Source organism: Colias eurytheme, chromosome 16, assembly GCF_061535395.1.
Source record: "Colias eurytheme isolate Ceu_HAF_F1 chromosome 16, ilColEury1 Martin Lab GWU primary, whole genome shotgun sequence".
In the NCBI taxonomy this organism is placed as follows: Eukaryota; Metazoa; Arthropoda; class Insecta; order Lepidoptera; family Pieridae; genus Colias; species Colias eurytheme.
Genome location: NC_142995.1, coordinates 1,836,775 through 1,862,719, shown reverse-complemented (window position 1 = coordinate 1,862,719; position 25,945 = coordinate 1,836,775). Strand labels below are relative to the sequence as shown.

At 33.3% G+C, this 25,945-nt stretch overlaps 1 protein-coding gene across 1 annotated transcript in view; it reads right to left on the bottom strand.

Moving 5' to 3' along the window:
* Positions 1-25,945, bottom strand: part of LOC149901571 (A disintegrin and metalloproteinase with thrombospondin motifs adt-1-like) — a 44,915-nt gene that overhangs the window by 9,350 nt on the left and 9,620 nt on the right. Inside the window, exons 2-10 of the mRNA XM_090110911.1 lie at positions 5,867-5,939; positions 5,303-5,565; positions 4,387-5,128; positions 3,954-4,059; positions 3,236-3,370; positions 1,833-1,939; positions 1,357-1,499; positions 545-717; positions 194-260 (exon numbers count right to left, since the gene is read on the bottom strand). Coding sequence (XP_089967037.1) covers positions 194-260; positions 545-717; positions 1,357-1,499; positions 1,833-1,939; positions 3,236-3,370; positions 3,954-4,059; positions 4,387-5,128; positions 5,303-5,565; positions 5,867-5,939 — 1,809 coding nt within the window. The remainder of the gene's footprint in view (positions 1-193; positions 261-544; positions 718-1,356; positions 1,500-1,832; positions 1,940-3,235; positions 3,371-3,953; positions 4,060-4,386; positions 5,129-5,302; positions 5,566-5,866; positions 5,940-25,945) is intronic.

Genomic DNA, 25,945 nt, shown 5'->3' with positions numbered 1-25,945 from the left:
AACTGCTGTGAAAGTGATGTTGAATATTTATACCTATATGGAATTAGGGAGACGCGAGAGAATCGCGTAGTAGTTAAGTACTTTAATTTTTTTTCAAACATACTTTTTATGCATATCTGATGTTTAAATTAAAATTAACTCTTGGTTTTTAAATATACAAGTGAATGCATAAGTTAAATGGTACATTTCCTACCTGATGTGCATTGCATGACTGATATTTTTTGTCGTGTCCAGAACAATATTTCTTTCCATTATCCAATCTGAAATTAAAAATCAAATGTTTAACTAAATTAACATGCATCCTCCTCTTAAATCGTGGTATGAATAGTAAAAATATTCACCTAAAACTCATTGTTGTTATGTATGACTACATACAGAGATCGTTTAAAATTTCAATATTCAAATTCATTAATTGCATAAAAGTGGTTACAGTGATTTACAGCTGATACTATTACGTATGTATAACAAAATTTCCAGTAAAAATCTTTCAATAATATTACGACACGTATAATTTATAAGTCAGACCACCGCAACGGTCTCCCACCTGGGTCTGTTACACCTTCTGGTAGCGACCGCCATCCCACTAGCAGCTGGCGCGTGTGTATCGTCCAGCAGACACGCAGACGCACAATCAGACCATCTAGACCACTTGCCCCACAGACCGTCTCTCGTTGTCGGACCACTCCAACGGTCTACGCATTCACCGCCGCGGCAATACTGGGAATATAGGCAAATAATCTTTGTGTTTTGTAAATAAATATACTAGGTTTCCGCCCGCGGCTTCGCCCGCGCAGTCAAAGAAAAACTCGCATAGTTCCCGTTCCCGTGGGATTTCTGGGATTGCGTCATTTTCCCGGGATAAAAAGTAGTAGTCCTTTCTCGGGTATCAAAACATCTCCATACCAAATTTCATGAAAATTGGTTCAGTAGTTTAGGCGTGATTGAGTAACAGACAGACAGAGTTACTTTCGCATTTATAATATGTATATGGATTTATTCAAATCTTCGTATATGTATAAATATGTTTCTTCAAAAACGGAAATCGGTCATTAAACGAAAATAGTTTACAAAGCGACACAGTAAAAATCCACATCGTGACATTTGTATTATGATTTATGGCTCTATATGTATAAGAAACCAAATATCATAGTTATCCAAGTAACATAACAAATAAAGCTTTTAATATGTATTATCACGTAAGTATAATAAAAAATAATTCTACTTTAAGGATCTGGCAGTTAAAATATATAGTACACACTTTAAGTGTCTGGCTAGGACGAAGTATCTTATAACTCCTATTAATATGTAATTTAATCCACTTTTTCAAGCATTATTTTTATTTTTTCCGCAACTTACCATATCCTCCCCACATTTAGTTCCCTCTAAAGCAGGATGTGACGTCCAAGTATATCGTTCCCTTTGACAATGTAAATCTCGACAAATATCTTCTAAATTCTGAGCGTTTGAGTGACGACTGCCGCGACCGTATTTTAACATGCCTAGAAAAATATTTATTCAATTAAATAAGTATTTTTAGGGTTCTGTAGTGAAAGGGTAAATCACCTAGGTATTACTAACTGTGCGTATGTCTGTCCGTATATTATGTCTCGAGGCTGTAAAAATCAGATGTCAACAAATAAAAAAATGATCATGATTAACAAATAAAAATAGGTTAAGCAAAAGTTGGCACGCACGGTCATAAATTGAATGGGCGGTAAAGTGAAAAAAAAAAACCTCACTGTAGTGATTTATTTTATATAAAAAGTGTTTTATGAGTCTATAAATCACACTTTTACCAATAATTTATCACAAAATCACATAAAATTACTTACATTGCTGATCAGCATCGAATCTTTCACCAGGTAGGATTCCTTCAGCACTGTGGTCCAATTGACCAGCTGAGTTACCGTGGTCCAAGAGACATCGCGACTGGGATGTACTGTAATAATAAACAATAAACTTTTTATCGGATTTAAAACACGATTTGTAGAGAAGAATTCTTGTGCTATAAATTATAATATCTAGGTACAGTGGTTGAACGCGTGAGCGAGGGGTTCTGGGTTCGATTCTCAGTGGAGATGAAAAAAAAATGTCTCGGTCTCGTAGGACACAGAGGCTTATCGCCTTCTTGTCCCAGAAGAAAAATCCTACTTCGGACACGGGACTTCACAAACGTCGGGACAAAAAATATTTTGAATAAATCGCATTTTTCAGTAAATCTATGCCCTTTGCTTGATATTAAATTATACCCAAATAGTATTTCAAAGGAAATTTGTTGAGACTGACGAACTTGTATTTTTTTTCTAAATAATTAATTATCACATTCCCTAACAATGCTTTTGGGAGATTTATTTTAGAAAGTCTAAGAAATATTTTGGAAACTTACGAAATTTATTTATAAACCTTATCATGCGTTAACAATAACTAAAAATTCGCAAATCGTACGCGTGTGGTGTAGTAACTATATTCGTGTTGTCTTGTGCAATTTTGAAACTGTTTTACTAAATATGTAAATTTATTTTGCGTGTGTATCAATTTCATTCTGTCTTGCGTGTGTATCAATATACGAGTCATTCAATTTTATTTATTAGTTTTTTAGTTGACCTATTTGTCAATTTAATTTCGATGAAGATCATTAAACCATTCGTAATGTGCCAACCTGAGCATTAAACCCACGTTGGTTTAATGCTCTAAGGTGCCAACAATCATCTGTTATTGTTTATTATCTACTTTTTATTTTATGTGTGATAAAATGAATAAACTTTTAATTATTTAATCATAATTTTGATTTCCAAGAAATATTCTTATGCTCTATCCCGTATAGGTACATTTTTCCCTATATTAGTATATTATGTACAGCAAAGAGAAAATTTGGATGACTTTATGAATCAAGACAATTTTTTAGAAGGTAAATTAGAAGAATGAAGATAATTTTTTAGAAGATGGTAATTTAGAACAAGTAAAATTATGTTTTCAAAGATGTTCCTCTAGAAGAAATGTTTATACAAAAAAATTGGTTGTCTGTAAAGTCGGTTTACTGACGATAGTTGAACGTGATAACGTCCGATTGTGCTTTGTCGCTCGTTCCGCGCTCTCGCTTGCACTTCAAGCCTTACATGGAACGCTTCAGAGCGAGGTAACGCCGCATGAGTCATGTTTTTTCGTGCGTGCAGCCGGCGCTATCGAATTATAATTATAAGACGTTGTCACGTCAAAAACAGAAAAATGCACTTACTCCAAAAACTTCTGCAAATAGCTCCTACTGCACTGGGACCAGGTGATCTTCCCACTGCCGAGTGTTGGACTCATTATATACGCGCTCGGATCGCAACCGTTATCTGCTAGAGGTCCGTCGTGACGCATGCCCAGACTTGAAATATAAATAAATAAATAAATAAACAAATAAATAGATAAATAAATAAATATTTCAGGACAATTTTCACACACGGCACGATCTGATCCCATACTAAGCTTTCGCTTGTGTTATGGAAACCAGATGGCTGTTAAACATACATATATAATTTTTAAATAAATACTTATATAGATAATTAACACCCAGACACAGAGCAAACATCCTATGTTCATCACACAAATATTTGCCCCGGGTGGGAATCGAACCCACGACCTCTGGCTTGGAAGGCCACTACCAACCAAGCCAACCGGTCAGTCAATATAGGAATTGATTTTCGTTTAAGGTTATGATGTGATCCCCTATAACCCTAAACTCAAAACATAAAGAATTAACATTAAAAAATGTTATAAATTGGTGAAGTCGCGGAGGAATTTACTTACAAACACTGTACACGAGATTTTTTTTGAGATAATATAATCTCAAAATGTTGTCCAAAAATGGAAAAAAAGGTGTTTTCAGAGTAGAGAGAGCATATGGGTTAGTAAATACAGATAATAAATAAGAGAAGAATAATATTATCATAGGAGCTATATCATCATACTTGTGTCCAATCTCATGTGCAACAACGTAGACACTCTCAAAATGTCTTCCTTCATTGACTGTACAACTGCTTGTGACAGTGCACATTCCAGCTACTGGAGCTAGTCCTGAAAATTATAATTAATTATTTTTAGTCTTCCTCTGATAACTTTAATTTGTGGAGACCAATTGATAGAACAAATGCTAAATGTCTGACATTCTTTAACTTTATCGTTTAGAGAAAATCTTCAGAAACCGTAAAAATAAAATAAATGAGTCATTTAGACAAATTTAAATAAATTTCAAAATTCCAGAACACTGACTTCGAAAGCTTAACGGCTTAAAGAGAAAGGAACATAGGCAATAACAAATGATATCAATATGCTACGCTCGATTACTTGTAATGGGAGCGTTGAAATTCGTAATGTTCATGTCACAATGATCTATTAACTCACCTACTACTTGACTGCTGACTTTGCCGTTTTTATTAACGACATATAGATCTAAACCAGTTAAAATCAACGCATGATCCCAATGTAAAGGATCATTATCTCCTGGAGGATTCTCTAGCCTTTGCCACGTACAGAAATTACTTAAGAATCGATCTATGTCATGAGGTCGTTTTAAATTCGATGGATCTTCATGAAGGATCTCTAGTCTTTTCAGGATAAAATTAACTGGCCTTCCCAAACTGGGATCGTGGTATAGTAATTGTACTGCGTTTATCATGGCTAATACGAATCTTACTAATTCCCTCTCTGTTTCTTTGGGAAAGTTTATAGTCATGTGTTTGTATAGATCTCTGTCTACAAACACTGCTGTTTCAACAAAAATCGCTGGGAGCACTGCTCTTTTCTGCCTTCTTTCACCTGTTTTCAATTTTTCTATAAACGCTTCTATAGTTTTATTTCTATGTACTAAGTCTACTTTATATGTGTCTAAATTAATATTATTATAACTATTTTCTGTTGATATGCTTCGTTTTCTTCTATGTTTTGTCCATGTGTTAGGAGAGAAAGACGTTATATTATTAGTATGTCTTTCTACACAAGTAGGTTCCTCATAGTTATCTTCGATGTTATTTGCGTTGTCTATTTGGCGTTTTACAATTATATGTGGAGTAAAGTCTTCGTGGTTGAATCTTTCTGGCAGTGGATGTACATAGTAAAAGCTATCGTTAGACTTTATCAGCCCTCTCTGTAAAGAAATGTTATAAATGAGCATTTTTTTAATTTTTTTTTGGTATTGTGTATATCATACTTTTTGAAACAGATTGATTTAAAAATTGTAAGTGAATTAAGGCACACATAACTACATATTTTCGCTCACAATTTTTTTGATAAAACAGATTCTAGTTTCAAATCTACTTACCACACCATCGCAGACAAATAATGCTGCGTGATCACTTTTATAGTAACAAGCGTCTAATTCTTCATCTGTATGTTGGTCGAGTATAACCTCTGTACCATTGGACCATCGTTTCATCAACAAAAACTGTGGATCTAAGAATTTATTCCTAGGACTCAGTTTTAAGTCTAGATGTTTCCGTAGAGTATTAAACTCATGATTATCATGTGGCAAGGATCGCTTGCGTCGTTTTTGGTTTTTTAAATGTGCTATCTCGAATTCTGGATCTGCAAAGATAATTGTTTTTACACACTTGTGATTTGTATTTCGTTAATTGTTATTTCAGGCTATGAAGTGATTGTTACTTCCTGATATTAATTGTTATATCGGATGGTTAAGTGTTTTAAATGACAAGGATAGAAGTTTTTTTTAGTTGATCAGTTGGATACAAGTCGCTGGTTTAGTTTTAACCGCGGTTTAAGTTTAACCAGGTTATAAAGTTGTGTTAAGAAGTTTTTTTACATCTTTCAAATAAATTTAAAGAGCTTTTTGAGTTAGATATCAAGTAGTTAGTGATTTAGTACTCACGTTTACTATCTGTGCCGAAAAATAGTAGCTTTTCAGATGGTGATAGATGATTGAGAAGCTGTTTTGTGTGGTCCTGCAACAAAGAATATTAATTAACATGTTAATCTTTAAAATGCTTGTCTAAAAATAATGCGTCATAAATGTTATTTTAATCTGTTTATAAAACAAAACGTACATCTAATTATGAGTAGGAAGCGACAAAGACTACAATATTGTTGTGGCTAAAAACGTGGAAACGTCATTAACCTCGTGTTCGAAACAAATAGCCGGTAAATATTGTATTGTTTTATCTCTATTTAGAAAATAGCCTCGACATTTTTCGACAATGGCCACTTTTCGCACGGATCTTGTGACTTAATCGATGTGCATGGAGTTGTTAAAACAAGCGTTTAGCGATTTTTATAAGCTTTATTCATGTAAATTTGCATAAATATGCCAATTCTGGTTTAAAGTTAAAACTACTGTAAAATCAATACATATTATATATACAAAGTCGAAGTGTCTGTTTGTCCCTATGTATGCTTAGATTATTAAAACTTCGCCATGGATTTTGATGTGTTTTATAAATACACATTTAAGTACCTTTACGTAGATTCTTGAGCAAGGTATTTTTTTTTTCAATCTCCGAACGCCAGCCTGTTCGATTGCTCTCACAAATGTAACATCACTAACACCGCATCTGTACTTATGGTATAGGTACAATTATTAAGCTATTGCATAGCTTCTATCGCGGGCCTTGAGCGCGGGGACCGAATCCAGAAATTTAGTAACGAAAAACCTCACGCTCCCCACTCCGACGGGCGCGGAGGTGTGGCTTGAAGGCATAGCATGCAATAGCTTTACCGCGGCAGTCCCCGAGTGCCACACGTCTTTTTTTACTAATTTTCTATTATTATGTTGTATTAGAAGAATTTTAACAGCTTATAACTTGCGCTATATTATTTTTCACATCAACTTGTAGTTATTCCGTATTAGATATGACTTATGAGTGATCATTTTACCACAGTATTTGTTATTTCCTACAGTAGTGCGACGAATGTACTTGTGCAGAGAAACGGAGGGGAACTGGCGGGGGTCGGGCGACGCGGGCCGCGTAAAGCAAACACTCTTAGTTTGCTTTACCTAGCGCGAAAGGATGTCGCAGTCGTATTTTTTGTGTAATAATTTTATTATACATAGGTACTTACATATTCTATTATGGCGCGCACAAACTGTTCGGTTTACGGATGTAAATCTACATTGAAATCCCAGAAGGAAACAATATTTCAGAAAGATTGTATTAATTGTATCTGTTGAATTAAAATCAAAGCTATGTATATATGTTGTCCTCATTATTTTCTAATCAGATTGTACATCCCAATGCGAATGCATTACTTAGTTAAATGTTATAATATACAATTAAGAACATACAAAAATAAAGTGTCCACGTAAATAATATTTAGCAGTGCAATATCTGTAATTATATATTTATGAACAAATAATTACATCAGATTTAATAATCGCAATTATGTATTTTGAATGTACATATGAATAAAGATTTCATCATAATATTAATAATCACAATTGTTTTATTTCCCATTTGTTGCAACCCTAGCGTATTTTCGTGTGGCAGCGTCATTACCTACGCTGGCGGCGGCATCGCGCGACATCAAAGGCGATTCCTTACTGTAGGAAATAATGGTAATACTGTGATTTTACCGTTTGTTTTGAGTTGTAATTCATCGCCAGTTAAAAGGTAAATTTACTGATAATCTTAATTAAAGAATATTAATTTGAATATTAATTTAATGTAGGTACATGATTATATTATGCATTGTCTTTTAATTGCTTTGTTAATAAATTTATTTAAAAGTTAAATAATTCGTGTATTAATAGATAATATAAATATAATAGAAGTAATTTCTTTTTTTGACAGTGAAAGTAATAGTTTCGTAATTTAATGGTATGCGACAAGAATTTAAATCGCCTAGTTACGACCATTTCCAATGTAATTTGGCGATTACATGCTTCAAACTTGATTTCTATTCAAAATAACATCTTTATAATCACACAAAATAATCTCAGAAAGCAAATAATTGATAATAATTGCGGAAAGACACTCGTAATATAATTGTTGCGTGAGAAACTGGATTAGAAGTATTTTGACGGCTTTTGTAATGGTTTCTTACGACTTTCGTAATCATGTTGGAAAATAGCGTTATAAGATATTGATTCGTGAAATTAGTATAATATGAAAATCGATTGTTACGGTCTTTTTATTGGTTGTACCTACGTTCTTTCGTAAAGGCAGGAATGTTTTGATTTGCAATTATTGTTGAATGCTCCAATTTTTTTGTTAAGTAACTTTAAAAATTTTGATGCCCTTTTAAGTTATATAAACGACAGAAAACATAATATATACCTACTTTTTACATGTACCTATTTAAAGCGGTATACAGGGTGTCCCAAAAAGTAGTGATATACTGAAGCTGGGAGGTAGAGGACTTAGAGGGCTATCCGAATCACCCCCATGTGTGTTATGCGATTTTTCGTATTTTCGGAGTTATTACATTTTTTTCAATTTTTCATCTATCGCCGAGTACGATGAGATTTTTATTTATGGTGACGTGAATTATTGCGCTAGATGCTTGATTTTTTTTGTGTGCTAAGCTGAAAGATAGGCCAATTCAGTATGGTAACATTTACTATCGTTAGATCTTTGAATGGAATAAAAAAAACAATTAAATGCCAAGAAAGATAAAATTACCCAGTATGTTTATAACTTCAAGGGCCCATAAAAAAAAATAAAATCACATAAAAAAGGTTTTCCATTTGGCTTTTAAAAACTTGCTCTATCGACCAGGTAGCTACCCTAAAAAAATCATTTTATTATTCTGAAGGCTTCAATCGAAAAATTGAAATCTTAATGTGGTAAGTGCAAAATTTTTATTAACATGGTGATCATTAAAACCAATAAATAGGTGTTTAATTACCAGAATTTTTTTAAAATAGCCCCGCTGTTGCTCAATGCAAGTGCGACATCACCGTAAAAAGTTATCTTTTTAATGTCTGAATGTTCTTTTATCATTTTTAGTGGTTTCTTCTGCTACTATGAATTTCCGGGTTATTTCGTCCAAATTGTGGCAGTCTCTCGTCTTTGTAGTATCCCCACGGAAAAAATTCAATAGGGTTTATGTCCGGAGACCGTGGAGGTCAGGCTAAAGGGCAAAAATACCCTGAAAGATGGATTGGTCGTTGCAGCCTGCGCATGCGCCGGTGACGCCTACCTTAAAGCCTGGCCTCCACGGTCCCTCGACCTAAACCCCATTGAATTGTTTCAATGGGGATACTAAAAAGACCTCGGCTACTTGAGAGAATGCCCCAATTTGGATGAAATAACCCGGAAATTCATAGTAGCAGAAGAAACCATTAAAAATGATAAAAGAACATTCAGCCATTAAAAAGACAACTTTTTACGGTGATGTCGCACTTGCATTGAGCAACAGCGGGGCTATTTTAAAAAAATTCTGGTAATTAAACACCTATTTATTGGTTTTAATGATCATCATGTTAATAAAAATTTTGCACTTACCACATTAAGATTTAAATTTTTCGATTGAAGCCTTCAGAATAATAAAATGAATTTTTTAGGATAGCTACCTGATCGATAGAGCAAGTTTTTAAAAGCCAAATGGAAAACCTTTTTTATGTGATTTTATTTTTTTATGGGCCCTTGAAGTTATGAACATACTGGGTAATTTTATCTTTCTTGGCATTTAATTGTTTTTTTTATTCCATTCAAAGATCTAACGATAGTAAATGTTACCATACTGAATTGGCCTATCTTTCAGCTTAGCACACAAAAAAAAATCAAGCATCTAGCGCAATAATTCACGTCACCATAAATAAAAATCTCATCGTACTCGGCGATAGATGAAAAATAGAAAAAAATGTAATAACTCCGAAAATACGAAAAATCGCATAACATACATGGGGGTGATTCGGATAGCCCTCTTGGTCCTCTACCTCCCAGCTTCCGTTCATCACTACTTTTTGGGACACCCTGTATAAAATATATGAAAAGTAATTTATTTGAGTATTTTCGTATCTACTAACATAAAACGATTTAGGAAGGTGTTTTTGGTTTTTATAGCTTTTTTTGTTTTATATCCTTGATTGTAAGTGTTACACTTCTTCTTATATATAAAAATGAATCGCAAAAAGTGTTGGTAAGCGCATAACTCGAGAACGGCTGAACCGATTTCGATAATTCTTTTTATATTATATTCCTTGAACTACGAGGATGGTTCTTATGTAAAGAAAACGTAAATATTATGTACCACGGGCGAAGCCAGGGCGGACCGCTAGTTTACTATAAATAAAAACCTATTTCGTAACGTAGGTTTAGCCGAAAAACAAAAAGTCTAGCTAAACCAGGTCACGATAGCTCATCAGAGTGCGCTATGCTCAGCTGGCTTTATGTAATGCTATCGAAATATTCTATTGTTACTGTTATCTGGATTTGAAATGTTTAAAAGAAATTGCATAAAGAAAATAACAATTTTTGGTTGTTGGGGCGGGCTATTCTTCGTTTTAGAGAGTCGATTTGCTTTGGTCTGATTGATAGTGTAGATAATATGGATTGAGATTTTATTTTATGATATGACAAGCTGATCATTAAATTAAGAAATTTATTACGAGAGCGTAATCAATTAATTAATATGTTAAAAAACATAGAAATGTTTCACGACGAATTAGGATTGTAAGATAGGATTATATAAATTATAGGGTTTATAATAAACCCCTACGATTTAGGGCTTATTACAAATTACAATGAATGAATATCGTTATTAAGGTCGTAATTTTTATAGAAAGGTACTTAATATATTATTATGTATAGAATTCCCATGGTTAGATCTACTTTCCAGAATAAATTGAGTGAGGTTATTTACTTGAGGAAATTTTCCATGCCATATATTTCACTAGCTGCTCCGCGCGGTTTCACCCCCGTGGCTCCACTCCTGTTGCCCGTAGCGTGATGAAATATAGCCTATAAATTGATAAATTGGCTATCTAACACTGAAAGAATTTTTCAAATCGGACCAGTAGTTCCCGAGATTAGTGCGTTCAAACAAACAAACAAACAAACAAACTCTTTAGCTTTATAATATTAGTATAGATTACTCTACAAATACCTACAATATGGGTATAGTAAAACGTTTTTAGCACAATATCACCTTGACAATTGGTTTTTGAGTGGTGCATTCACAATCAGTCACGCTGCTTCAAATAAACGTCTATCACGTTTAGATAGGTCATTACAAAGGTTATTACAGTGATAATCTATAGTATAGGACCAGAATGGAACACCTTTGATTTTTTTAAGCACGTATTTCTGAAATCTATATTGTGATTGCTACAAAGTACAAACTATCTAGAACTCGAAACGTCACTCGCGTGGTACATGCCATATGCATACCATAGCCATAAAGAATCACCTTTTTGTAGAAACACCCTTTTTTGAAATCGATATTTTGATTATTAAATACTAAACATAACCAAGCGTCACTTGTGTGGTTGACCGCCTCCTTGGTACAGTGGTTGACGCGTGAGCGTAGAACCGAGGGGTTCTGAGTTTTATTCCCGGTGGAGATGAAGAAAAAAAATGTCTTGGTCTGGTAGGACACAGAAGGCGCTCTGGTAGGAAGATCACCTACTTGTCCCTAAAGATAATCGATCAGTGAAACAGATGTATAATACTGATACCATGCCCCTTACCCCACTAGGGGACATGGGACTTCACTCACACTTGTGTGGTACTTGGATAATGGGTAGCCTATGTGCTAATGCAGACTATAATAATTATTAATTATCTATCTGTACACATACAGATTCGATCAGCTGTGTTTGCGTGAATTTGTGACTTACGCGTTTACGATATTAATAGGACATACTAGAATTTAATTCCACATTGTATTCTTTAAATTCTGATACTAGGTAAATTACGTATGCACCGTTAATAAACAGTGAAAGTTCAGATTTTTATCCACTGTTTGCGCAAATTGATAAGTCACGGGATAATAAGAGTCAAAGGTCAGTTATGAGCATTTACAACAGACAGTCGCTAAGAGAAAAAGCATAAATAAAAGTTCTCTACTATAATTTTTAGGAACGATTTCGTTTTTGTAGTCTATTTATATATGTATGCTGTTGTTATAGAAGTAATAATTATAACTACGTAAACGAATATTATTACAATTTTGTTATTGGAACTATCATCTATAGGTATTCCGAAGCATCGTAATATTATTATTATCATTCTTGGCGTAGAATTTTTATGAACACTTCAAGTACTTGAAGAACAATGCTCATAAAAGACTCAAATCTAACCGCTAAGCCATCATTGTAATTAAAAACAACAATTAAGATAAACAACAAACATGTATCTACATAGTAACATGTGCATAATTTCAGCAGACCTTCCTTGTAATGGCTTGTTTTTATAATTAAGCTTTGCGTGCAAAAGCACCTATTATGTGATAAAATAGCTGTGTCGTTTCAGTGAGTTCAAGGTTAGGTTTATTAGGGATCTTATTGAATAAATTATGGGAGTTAAGCATGATTGGCATGGTTTTATAAGAGTTTTATATGTATTTTCAAATAAACTAGCGTACTATATTATGATACCTATTACGCTAGTTTTAGGCTTTACAGACAATATTTTTTATTCTGCAAAAAGTATACTACGATTAAAACTAAATTCTTGGAATGTGAATGTAAAATAAAATATTTTATAGCCAATTTTAGCCGCCATCATTTCATTTTATTTAATGGTTTTAGACACACATTATTTGTGTATGTGTAACTACTGCTCAAAGTTTACAGTTATAGAGGTGTTATCGGTAGCACTTTAAACTAGTTCTAAACAGTTCCCCCCGCGCGCTTGCAAGGGTTAACGCATTCGCTCAGCTGTTACTTTAAAAAATAAAATCTGTGAATATGTCGTACAAAACTTTGGAAAATGTTATTCGTGAGTTGAATAAGACTGTGTTACATCTGCAAGATAAAGTAACTTCACTAGAAACGCTTATTCTAGAACAGAATTTGATTATAAAAGATTTTGTTGAAAGTAAACAAATGCGAGAACCGACGGTACATTTGAGTTCACCAAATAAAAAGTGTGATGATGAAGAGGGTAACTCTAAGCTGCGGCCACTTCGCGATGCTCGTCTTCGTGCGCTTACGACTATCAACGTCGCGAAGCCCAAGGTGCGAGCAGGGAAGAAGACATTGCCGCTCGCATCTCCGTCCCCACCGAGCGGCACTGACGGCGAGATCACCCCTACTACGTGTGCTACGCAAGTCACGCAGAACTCGCAAGACGCGTTCGTAGATGCCAATGGTTCGGACGACCGTAACGGAGTCGGGGCTACAACGGAATGGGTCGACGTGAGGCCTCGTCGAGTTCGACGTGAGGCGAGAAATGTAGCTCGTGGTACGGCCGCGCCCGGTTCGACGTCATTGGAGGCGTCCGAACGTAAAAGTTACTTGCATATCTATTATTTAAAAAAAGGTACTACAGTCGAACAAATTATAAAACATTTGTTATGTATTTGCCCAAATGATAAATGTTTGGTGGAACAATTGAATTCGCGTGGTGACTATGCATCCTTTAAGTTGACAGTTCCCACAAAAAATTTGGACACTTATATGTCGCCTATTCATTGGGCGGAGGATGTGCACATAAAGCCATGGCGTAGTGGATTTCGCAACCGTAAAACGACACAAAACTCCTAAATTAAAAACTATTTGTATGTTTTATCAAAACGTGCGTGGTTTGCGCACAAAATTAGATGTATGTAAGAATTCTATATTAAGTGAACAATACGATGTTTATGCTTTAACTGAAACTTTTTTAAATAGTAGTGTGTGTGACTCAGAGTTGTTTCCAAACGATTATGTTGTATTGCGTAAAGATCGGTGTAATGATTCAGGTTGGGGTGGTGTATTGTTAGCTATTCGAAATTGTTATAATATAAAAAATATTTGTGTTAAAAATTACATAAGTAGTTGTACTGATTGTCTCGAAATTACAGTAGCCACGGTAAAACGCAATGGCATTAAAATGTTATTGTGTGTGTTGTATATACCACCTGGTTCTAATGAGGACATTTATTATGATATTTTTAAAATATTAGAAGAATTAAGTACACGTTTCTCATCATATAAAATTGTAATATTTGGCGATTTTAACTTAAATTCAGCATCAAAAAATGTTATTTATAAATATAATAATATGATTTCCTTCAGTAAGTTGCATCAGTATAATACGATTAAGAATAAGATGGGTGGAATTCTTGACCTTGTATTAAGTAATGCCAGTAGCAGGGAATTACAGGTAAGTAGTGACTCACCACCACTTGTCCCCATTGACAGTTATCATCCGTCTTTGTTGGTGAAATTAGCATATTTAAGGACTTACAATATAAACGATTCATGTGTACGGTCTGGTAGTAAATTAAATGAATGGAATTTCCGTAAAGCAGATTATAATGAATTATATGCGTGCATACAATCATTGCATTGGGATGACGTTTATTCCTGTACTAGTGTAAATAGTGCCGTAGATAGATTGTACACACAATTATTTAATTGTTTCAATAAATGCGTCCCAAAAAAGAGACATGCTATGAATAGTTCACGATATACTTATCCGACGTGGTTCACTACGGAAGTTGTTACTAATATAAAAATTAAATATTTTAATTTAAAAAAATATAAGCAGTTTGGTCTACAGTATAACCTTGAAATGTTTAAATTCTATAGAAGTAAAGTAAAAATACTTATCAATCAGGCTTATCAGAACCATATAAAAAAAAATTGAAACCAACATTAAAGACGATCCCAAGAAATTCTGGGCATTTGTAAAGGAGCAGCGGTCATCTAGTAAGTTGGGTATCGAATATGACTATGATGGTGTTAAAGTAAGTGGTATTGACGCCGCAAATGCATTCGCTAAATATTTTCAATCAGTATTTTTAAATGAAAAACCAAAACTTGATTATAAGGAGGCTTCGCTTGTATCCGGCGTCGCTTCATCACGTATTTCTATAGATTACATTTCAAAATCTGATATAAAGCTTGCAATTCGGCGCCTTAAACCGCATTCGGCAGCAGGTCCGGATAATATACCGCCGTTCATTATTAAAGACTGTATATCAATTTTTATTGAACCTCTTCACTACATATTTAATTTGTCTCTCCAAACAGATACGTATCCTACCGTATGGAAAACTTCGCGTGTTACACCGGTTCCAAAGAGTGGCTCCAAAGTGAGCATTGAGAACTATAGACCTATCGCGGTGCTATCTACTTTTGCTAAACTACTAGAAATTATTTAAAATAATCACGTCTCACAACAAATAAGTTCTCGTTTATCGGATTGTCAGCACGGTTTTCGTGCCCGTAGATCAACATCAACAAATTTAATTAATTTCGTCGACTACGCTTCTAAAAACTTAGATCGGAAAAAACAAATCGATGTCAGTTATTTCGACTTTAAAAAAGCGTTCGATCGCGTAGATAATGACGTCCTTTTGCGCAAATTTTCTATGATTGGTTTCACTCCCAGGCTGGTAAAATATTTTGCAGACTACCTCCGGGATCGTTTTCAATTTGTACAACTTGGTAGTTATCGTTCAGATCCATATGCCATCAATTCTGGTATCAGTCAAGGCAGTACCCTCGGACCTACTCAATTTCTGGTAATGATCAACGATCTTCCAGATGTTATTAGTTCTTCCCAGTGTCTTATGTTTGCCGACGATCTAAAATTATATTTGGCTGTAGGAAGTATTGAGGATTGTCAGGCATTACAAAACGATATAAATAGCGTCTGCGAATGGAGTAAAATGAACCGTTTAGATCTTAATGAGGCAAAATGTAAAGTAATGACTTTTACTAGGAGTAAATCTCCACATCTCTATGAATATAAAGTTTTGGATAAGATTGTAGCTAGAGAGAATTCGATTCGTGATTTAGGCGTATTATTCGATCGTTCCTTAAGTTTTAATGACCACATAATTGATTTATGCCATAATGCTTATAAAGCCCTTGGATTTATTTTTAGGCAGACTGCTCGTTTTAATGACAAAACTGTTATCACTAGCCTTTATTATGCGTTTGTACGTAGTAAGCTTGAATATAACGCTATCGTGTGGAGCCCGCATGAAAAAATTTACACGTTAATGATTGAAAAAATTCAACGTAAGTTCTCAAGATGCCTTTTCCGGAAGATGTATGGATATTATCCCTACTTATATCCATCCTTGTACGTTACGGGGATGGTTGGAATGGATACACTCGAGCTACGACGCGAGCGCGCGCTTATGGTTCATTATTATCTGCTGTTAAATAGCAAAATTGACAATCCCGTGGCACTGGGGGCCTGTGGTGTGTGGGCACCGAGCTGCTCCGTGCAGTGGCGCTCGCGTCCGCTGTTCGCGGAGAGCCTGCTCCGGACGCGAGCCGCTTGGAGTGCACCCACCCATCATGCACTCAATTTGTTAAATAAATTTTTACGTGCTAAATCTGAAGTGGACCTATTTAATGTTAATATTGTATCGTTTGTCTCTAATTGTACCTTATTTTTAAGTCAGACTTTGTAATAATTGTTATCTTTGTGCGTTTTGGTATGTTTTGTACTGTAAGTCAAAGATGTATAAATAAATAAATAAATAAATAAAAAAAATAAATAAACTAATTTTATTCAATTAAATAATTCGTAAAATTAACAAATCCTAATTTAAAAGAGCTTCTGTAATACAGGGTGTAACTAGGAAGTTGTAAAAATAAATGTTTAAGTCCAGAGAGCATTACAGATGTATCTTTGCAATCTTGTTGTTTTTGCACGATTGTTTCTGACCTTATGTTTTTAGATTACCTTTTGTCTGATAGATTTCCGCATATTACATGTTGTATTTTGCATACGAGTAAAAAAGTTAAACGTCATTTATACATATATGTAATTTTTACGACAGCGATAGAGCTATATTAAAAAATATTGTAATAAATGATACATGTTAAAGAATTACAAATTAAAGACTTTAAACAGATTTTAACACAATATATAGTTACTATAGTATATATATACTAAATCTGAAGAGGTTGTTTGTTTGAACCCACTAATCTCAGAATCTACTGGTACGAATTGAAAAATTCGACACACCTAGAAGTTATTCTAATATGTAAAAGGTTGAGTTAATTTTTAAATATTTGTATTAATTTATACAATTGCATGAATAATTATTTATTTGCTAAAAATTAGAACATGTTATGTTAATGCTTATTTAATTACTTTACATTTTCTTGTAATTTCGCGAGTGTGTTTTAAAATTATGTTAATCGTGATTTATTCATCATTAATTAATCCAACTTCAAAATATACATTTTAGTAATCGATTAAACTGTTTTATTTTGTAATGTGTTTCATAGGTAGGTAATTTGCCATATTTTTTAGTTCACACGGCGCGAATTTTATAAATGTATGCATTTCTTATAAAATTTCAGCGGGATGCCGTTAAGACCCACAGACGTCTTTTCTATCAAATATGTACTTGCAGGTAGTTTGCTCTGTTTTATTGGAAGGCAATAAAATTAGTATTGCAAGAATGAAGGCCTGATGAAGTAAAGAGGTGTCTTAGATAAATTTTATAATATCCAAAACCCGCCTCAGAAAGCGGCATGACGAAAAATGGTAGAGTTTAGTGGGTAGTTCTACACGCACACACACCGTGGGAATCATACACAAAATTTATAAACCAATGATATGATTACTGTCTTATAGACATATGTTCATGAATAAATATGTTCATGACATAAAAATTCAGTTTTAATACAAACCTTTTCATGTTAAAAGCTAATAAATAATACGAAAGCCACACATGGTCCTAACAAGATACAGTGCAGGTGCTTTACGAAATGGTTGCGACAGTAATTGTTATATCGCATACAAAAAGTGTTCAAATGCATTCAGTATGGAGGGAAATCGACCGGTTTTGTCAATTTCGAATTGCATTCGGTTGAACTAAAAATTAAGCCTGAGTTTAGCCGTAGAACAAGTAGAGTTGGCAAGGTTTTCGGCGATTAAAAGTAAAATTAGATATCTACTAATTATACGTAAATGCTTTAAAAATAATGGGAAAGAGTTTTAGTTTTTGGTTCTTTTAAATTGTAGGTACGCCTAGAAATAAAATAAAAATAATAACAAGCCTAGGCACCTACGATCTTAAAATTATGTTTAAAATCTTAAGATAGGTATCATGATTACAACTTCACGACAATGAAAGCCGATTCAATCCGTAACGTTGTTAACAAGTCAATAACTGCGTTAAAAACAACCGACTTCAAACTTGCACTTGCAACATTTACAAATACAGACAAAAATGCTCATAAAATAAAAACTACTGGGCCTATCCGAATAAAATTTTTATGGGACCAATTCGACACCATCCCGCATCGAACAAAAAAAGAATCACGTAAATCGGTTCAGAAACCACGGAGTAATCGGTGTACATACATAAAAAAAAAAAAAAAAAAAAACATACCGGCCGAATTGATAACCTCCTCCTTTTTTTTGAAGTCGGTTAAAAAGTAGTGCTTTGATTACGTAAAATAAAAGAGATGAAGTCATAAAGATGGTATTTCATTATTAGAATTCAAATCCTAGCTAATAATATCCAGCAATCTCTACCACTAAGCCACCACTACAATTATAAAAGCTAGAATAATTCAGTTGCAAAACGTTCACAAAGACCCTATTTAAGGTTGCATATTTGGCGCACCTTGTTTGCTAAACCGATTGTATGATGTATATATTAGTATTATCATTTTATTTTTAATTCAATTGAAAATTATTTTTGTTTTATAGTTTTTGTACAGATTGAACTAGACAAATACTCACGTGTTAAAGCTCATTTAATTTCTATTCATGAAACTAATATACATTACTAGATACCAATCATGAAATAACAAGAATGTACCTAGGTATAATAATTATTAAACAGAACTCTACTTGTGAATTTTCATAAACGTATACATAATATGAAGCTTTTTTCAGGTTACTACATATAAAAATCATCATGTTTCGTTGGAACCACTGAAGTGTATTTTATTTTAAAATCAGTCAAAAAAGTAGTCAGTGCAGTTGTAACAATTTAAAATCAAATAGTCTAAAATTTAGTTTACCAAGAAATAACAATAGAAAGAAAAGCTTATAATATTTTACTAATTAATAGATACGGGAAGAAGTGTAATTCTATGGCCGTGATAATGAAGGTCTATGTGAAATGGATGACACGCTCTGAACTTTGCATTGTGTAAATAAGTGTAAGTCCGTATAGTTTATTATCAAGAAGTAAGAACACAATAATAAATAATAAATAAATAAATAAATAAATATTATAGGACATTATTACACAAATCGACCTAGTCCCACAGTAAGCTCAATTAAGGCTTGTGTTGTGGGTACTAGGCGACGATAAATATAATATTTAATAAATACATATATAGATAATAACACCCAGACCCAAGAACAAATAATTGAGTTCATCACACAAATATTTGCCCTGACCGGGGATCGAACCCGGGACCGTCGGCTCAGTAGGCAGTTACTCTACCACTGCGCCAACCGCGTCGTCAAATGTCTTGACAATGTCTTAATACTTGTCAAATATTTGGATTATTATATTAGCTAGGAAAGTATTTTACGACAACAGAACTGTATCTTCGATCATTAAATTGGGTTGTTGATTTAGCGTAAGCAACAAAGAAATATATATTAAAATAGAAATAAGAAATGTCCCTTTAATTGCTTGTATGTATGTTTCGCAAGTATAATATTTTGAGTTAAATTTCATTGGTAATGGATTTTATGACAGCCCCTATATCGTATTCGAAACTCTTCGAGCTAGGGGTCAGGGGGTGTGGCCCACGTGTTCACGTATTCTTTGAAATACCACCTTTGATAATAACTAAAGAAAATTTATTTCAAATTGTGAATAAAACCGGAAACCTACTAGCGACATAACAGCGATCTAATCTAAATTCCAGATCCAAATTCCGAGTATATATCCAAGGACAATATTCACTTGTAAGCTAAATTATGTAAAGCAGAATGTTGCCAAACTGGGTTAACTCCAATTAATAACCGAAAAGCTGTTTTATTACTAGTTAATCTAAATTTTAACATAGGCTGTAACTATAGCCTTGTATCTAAACTATAAGCTTCACATAATGTTTGTAGCTTAGAAAGGTTGTACCCATACGAATTAATTTACAATTACAATTCGAAATGTATTCTTATCACTACATAGTATAAAACAAAGTCGCTTTCTCTGTCCCTATGTCCCTTTGTATGCTTAAATCTTTAAAACTACGCAACGGAATTTGATGCGGTTTTTTTTTAATAGATAGAGTGATTCAAGAGGAAGGTTTTAGTATATAATTTATTAGGTTTTAGACAAAGCGGGCGAAGCCGCGGGTGGTAAGCTAGTAAACTATATTGTAATAGTTATATTACAATATATTTCAACATCAACATCAAGAAATTATTACCAATATTAATACCAAAACATGGTAAAATGGTATTTAATATTTATAAAATAGTAATGGTAGAAGGTGTTTAACAAAATCGAGCTTTGGTTAATTTTCTTTGATAAAGATTCAGAGCTTAGAATAATTACACACACTACATTGTGTAATTATTCTAAGATTCAGAGCTAATCGATTTTTAAATAACGACTTGATAACGGTTACGAAAAAAATTGATTGATAACTAACTAAATATTTCATAATTTCACATCTTGTTCGATGACAGATTTTATAAGGGGTACATGATCATTCTTCGTTTCTGTTAGATCGAAAATTTTGCATTTGTACTTACAAGGAATGGAATTCAAGAGCAACATAATAACTTAAATAGATAGATATTATTTATTTATAGAGAGCTATTATTAATTCCATTGCCCATAGTCACACTCTCTATGAGTAAGTATACGAAGAAATTGTCGAAAGTTCTATTTAAAATACACATTGCATACCATGCCTAATTTGGTCGCCATTTATTCGATAATTCAAACACAGTGACCTAATACTTCTCTGTATAATTAGGATCAGGTGTTTTAACTGCTGACATAATATTATATAACTAAATCTTAATGATAACAAATTATTATAATATAATCCTACTAGCATTCCGTCCGCCGTTTCGTCCGTATTCAAAGGAAATTCCCGCGTGAAAAAGATGTTTCGTATAATTTAAAATATTTATTTTTCATACATCATAATATCACTCTCTTGTCTCCTATCTCGAGACACAAAAATATCATAATATGTCTCCGTTGCGACGTGATAGAAAGACAAACAAATACACTTCGCATTTACGATACTAAGTAAGGATTTAAATTCCACAGCCAAATTGTTCTAATTTAAATGCAAATGTACTCTTGCGTCACGATAGAAGATTTTGTTTAATTGAATAAAATTAAGGATTTCGTTGCAACATTAGTGAAGGCTATCTTGCTATTGTAGATAGTAATCGTATGTAGCGAGCGAATATTTTGTGAAACTAAATAAAATTGTCTTATTGGGTAATATCATAAAGCAATGTAAGGTTAACGTAGGTTCATAAAATATGGTTTTATATGGTTTTTTATTCTACTTATTGTATAATTTATTCTTTTCTTATGATAAAATTATTAAAAATGTAAACGCATGTATAGGTACCACATATTTGAGTAATTTGCGACATTAAATTTTAATATAACAACGTTCTTATGTAACAACGTAAGTATTATGTGTTAAGCGGTACTTAAAAATAAACTTTTGTGAAACTATTATTAAAAGCAAGTATCATAGAAAACTGTGATAGAAAATAAATTAAAAGATATGGAAATTAATTAATGTTCATTGCGTAGTATAATAGAGTGCTTTAAATTTGATATTAATATATTTGGTCATTTATTTGATTTATAATATCATTGAAACCCAAAACATAATATAAAAAAATATTGTATTCTTATCAATTAAAATGAAATGAATTTACAAACAGGCGCGGGTGGTTTCATAATTAGGGTACATACAAATAAAAAAATACATAATGTCCACATATGTTTCATTGCAATTACAATTGGAATTTAAATATTCGTAAAGGGTACCATTAAAACGCATTAGCAGTTCAAACGTCTATGTTAATTTACGAGTTTTGTAACATGGGCTATTTGCATGTCTCAAATAATAGAGATATATTTGTTACATACTCGTGTTTATGTTTAGCATGACAATAGTTTGTGTAATATTCCGGTTCTAAATGTTACATTACCGTCACGACCGGATTCGTAACGTCTTAGAGCTTTCGTTAGAGCTTCTAGTTCCTTGGTGTGGAAATATGTTGAATAGAAACTGAAGGAACTTAATTTCTAGTTAGTTCTATATGTAGGTGGATTTTTATGTATGACCGATGCGTTAGACTTGGAAGTAATCGTTTTAAAGTCACGCTTAAATTTAAGGTTTTATATAAAATAATAATTCTACAAACGCCATTTTTCTCTGTATGCGAGCTCAAACAAGAAGCTAATAATACTATCTGTGTGTAATCATTTTACTTCGAATCTTTTTTACATTGTTTAAAATTTAAGAGTAGGCGGTTGCGTTTTAAATACGACAACGACATGCAAAAGATTATCACTCAGTTGAAGGAGCTTTATTATATATGTTATAAGAAGCTTTAACTTTAACTACAGTCTAATAATTTGACTGCGTTTTAACTATATAGTATAATCTCGATATTTAACTATTATATACTGTATATTATGAACGAATACAACCCTTTCTACAAACTCAAACTATGAAAGACAAAGCTATAGATCCTTCAACACACAAACAAACATTTCGTAAATCCATTGTTGGTGCCTACATGCGAAAGAAACGTTATGATGGATTGTTTCGACCAATTATTTCGACATGAGTGTTGATCTCAATTGAATGTGTCAAAATTTGTACAATGGATATAGTAACATTGAAACATATAGACTAATCTAGGCATTCAGAGTCACAATAATTCTTGGCATTTTCACTATTTTTACAAATGTAAATGTAGAGTTTTATCTAATACTAGCAAACCCGGCGAACTCCGTTTCGCCACGAGAGACACCTTTTCTTTGCTATAAAGGTGGCGGTTCGCGCCGCGACAGAGACAAGCGACCGAGACAGGAGACCGCGGCCGAAGACCGCGACCGTTACTTGACGTTCGGCAATGTATAGGCGACAGTTCGCGAGCGAGACAGAGACAGGAGACAGAGACGCGAGACGGGAGACAGCGAGACGGTCGCTGCCCCAGACCAGTAGTGTCTCGTGTCGCGCTCAAAAAGCACAGCCGAAAATACTTTCTGAATACATTATCATCAAACATTAGGTGCTTGTTCACTAATAGCGAAAATGATCCTTCTTGGCCTCTAGTTAAATATAATTCTTTAATAGGTAATCTTCTTCTAGACTTCTAGTTTTGTTTTTGTAATAATAATATAATAGCAAATCATCGTCTTCTCCTTCCTCCAATAGAACTTCTACTACTTGGTTTTCCATCATGATACAAAACACAACTGACTACATCGACAGACTCTCTGATACTGATTAACTTTTCGGTCGTGAAGAAACTGACACACTTGTCGCGGTCTCCGGTCTCGGTCTACAGTACATGCAGAAGAGACCGAGACACTTGTCGCAGTCTTCGGTCGCGGTCTCCTATCTCGGTCGCTTGTCTCTGTCGCGGCGCGAACCGCCACCTTTAACCTCACGGAGCCCGAGACCTTTCCAAGGAATGCATAACCGGAAATCGGTTCGTGCGTTCTGGAGTTATAGCGTCAGGAAGGAAAACCCGACTTTAGACGATAGTAGAGAGATAAACAATTTTTGACCAAACATTTCCTTGTTAATCTAGATTTTTTGACAAGTGCTTACAAATCGTCTAAAGCTCGTCGTCGTCGTAAAATAAATATTATAAAATATTATTGTAGAGATTCACATCATTTCAATTCTTAAAATATTATAAGCGTCATAATATAGCACACACAATACAAATATGTAGGTAAAATATATTATGCTCTATGAGGTAACTAAAATCAATATAACTACACCCTGTATTACTTTCACCGTATATAAGCACAGATTAAGTGACTGATATAAGTTACATGTTTGTGAGAAGTGCCATGAAAAATGCAGTCTCTTACTATTTAAAGTAAGGTGTCAGAACAAAAAATATCCCTTAACTTGTTAAACTTGTTAATCGTGAATCATAAAATTTCTCATTTTAGTTTTAACTTATTTTTAAGGGAAATTAATGTATTTCTCTGATTTAAAGAAGGAAATCAAACGTAGGGTATGAATTTCCCGATGAGGAAGGAATTTTATCGTTATTGGTGCGTAAGCAAATTATTTTTAGTACATTAATTCCACGACTGAGAATATATTTATATTAATTACTTTTGTAAGTGCAAATAACTAATAGTTCTACAAAAATTAATTGTACTGACGAAAATATCATAATGTTTATACACCCTAAGCTTGAGTTTTCAATTTCCATACAGTTTTTACAACCTTACATCTTAATTCACAATGAAATAACAAGCATTATGACGTAATCGATGATTGAATCCCGTTAACACGTGCGCCTCCAACCGTGCCGCGATAGCAAGTGATCGGAAGAGATGCATTCTTTCACTGAGATCATTGACAATTGTGAATTTTCGTGTGATTAACCTATAATTTTATGAAGTGGACGTTAGGTAAGTGATTGATTTATTGATAGAGCTGTAATGAGGTGGATCTAGTGATTATTATGGTCATGGTGTACAATGAACTAGGTATAACTAACATATTTATAGATTGCTTTTATAGATATACGATGTACTTAGATGACAACTATATCCATAGATTAATATAATACTCTACTAGTACTATAACAAGATGACGTAACACAGGTTTTATTATGATTGTATTCATCATTTTGGGCATTATATTTGAAACTTGCAGTTTCCTAGTAAATATTTCCGAGGAAGTTGCAGTTGTGATTGTTGAATAAAGCAACTGTTGTATTTCGTGTCTATTATATTTGATTATTTTGCACACTGTAAAAGCATTAGTATAATTTTTCACGATCCATCGCTGATAAAATGGACAAGACACTAGCGTAAAATTACTAACTAGCGTAAAGTACTTTTTTAAAACATAAAATTATTAAAAAAATATTGCGTTTAAAGATTTATCTATGTGTTCTAGGCCTTATGTATTGCATCCGTAGTGTCACTGACCGTCATTTAACTGCATATGGCAACCTGTCCTTGTCTGTTTAAAATTATATAATTGTTGTCAATGCTCTGCACCTTGGAAAGTGAAATATTACCTGTATTTAGGATTTATGGGTGCATGTATGCATTTTTTTTTACATTAAGTACTCACACCCTTAATTACTTGATATTGGACTTATTTGTAAATGCATTAACTGGTAAAAATACAAACGTTGTTTTTCAGTTACAAAATACTCTATTCTAGTATATTTTAAACGTTTAAAATACTATATTATATTCGCTTATGTTATTCATGAACTTTTTATCTCTTGCTACTCACTAATAGAAAATGGAAAGAAAACAGCAGCGAAATGCAAAAATAAACGTTTTTCAATGCAATGCACTTCAAGAGCACTCTTTAGTGCTAAAGGCCGCCCTCTGTGCTAGTCTAGGAATAAGTTGTAGTTTTAAGTAATTTGTATTATTAACTAGCATATTAAAGTGTTAAAAATAAAAAATAAATAAAATACTTCCTCATACGAAATTTTCATTATTAATAAACATAGACATAATACAGATAATAAATCACAATACTTATTGTTCAATATCACTATAATCTCATATTATTTCCGTGTTACAAAACGGTTAGCAATTGCCCAAAACGTAATTGTTACGGTTCACTGTTAGTTATTTGTATTGAGTTTTACGGTCAGTTGTGGCCATCCGAATCTTTTTGTAATTTTTGTAGCAAGTTGTTAAA